General features: G+C 44.2%; 1 protein-coding gene across 1 annotated transcript; it reads right to left on the reverse strand.

Moving 5' to 3' along the window:
• Nucleotides 1–177: 177 nt before the first annotated feature.
• On the reverse strand, nt 178–878 carry LOC106302987 (uncharacterized protein K02A2.6-like). The gene is made up of 2 exons (XM_013739372.1): nt 244–878; nt 178–187 (listed from the first exon to the last, which is right to left on the reverse strand). Exons 1-2 carry the CDS (start codon nt 876–878, stop codon nt 178–180), a joined length of 645 nt encoding a protein of 214 aa, XP_013594826.1.
• Between the last annotated feature and the right edge of the window lie 94 nt (nt 879–972).

A 972-nucleotide genomic window follows, 5' to 3' on the forward strand; every position in this document is an offset into this window, starting at 1 on the left:
TAGGCTGGGGTAGGATCAGACAGTGGAGTTGAAACTCCATCTTCCTCAGGTGCATCAGCCATGTAGAGCTTAACCCTTTGCCCATTGACTGTGAAGTCTCTTCCATCGGTACTCCACAAAACTATTACTCCATATGGCTTAACATCTTTGACCTTGAAAGGGCCGGACCACCTTGACTTAAGCTTTCCTGGAAACAACTTCAGTCTTGAGTTGTAGAGAAGAACTTGATCTCCTTCTTTAAACTCTCTCTTTAGGATATTCTTGTCAAGGAAAGATTTAGTCTTCTCCTTGTAGATCCTTGAGTTTTCGAAGGCATCCATTCTTATCTCATCAAGCTCATGTTGCTGAAAAAGCCTTTTCTCCTTGGCACTCTTGATGTCAAAGTTCAGCAACTTTACGGCCCAAAGCGCCTTGTACTCAAGCTCCACTGGTAGATGGCAAGCTTTCCCGTACAATAGGTTGAAAGGTGTGGTCCCCAGAGGTGTCTTGTAAGCTGTCCTGTAAGCCCAAAGCGGATCATCAAGCTTAACTGACCAATCCTTCCTTGTAATCCCCACAACCTTCTCCAGAATGGACTTGATCTCTCTGTTAGAAATCTCATCTTGACCGCTTGTTTGAGGATGGTAAGGAGTTTCAACCTTGTGCTTAACACCGTTCTTCCTGAGAAGTCCCTCAAGCAGTTTGTTGATGAATTGAGACCCTTCATCACTTATTATAACTCTTGGAACTCCGAACCTTGGAAAGATGGTGCTCTTGAACATCTTGATTACCACTCTTGCATCATTGGTGGGACTTGCAATAGCTTCCACCCATTTTGAGACATAATCAACAGCTACCAGGATGTACTTGTTGCCATGTGATGATGGAAATGGCCCCATGAAGTCAATACCCCACACATCAAACACTTCAACTTCAAGGATTGGATTCTGAGGCATCTCATTCCTCTTGGTGATGTTTCCCCTCCTTTGGCAT

Source organism: Brassica oleracea, chromosome C7 (assembly GCF_000695525.1).
Source record: "Brassica oleracea var. oleracea cultivar TO1000 chromosome C7, BOL, whole genome shotgun sequence".
NCBI classification, from domain to species: domain Eukaryota; kingdom Viridiplantae; phylum Streptophyta; class Magnoliopsida; order Brassicales; family Brassicaceae; genus Brassica; species Brassica oleracea.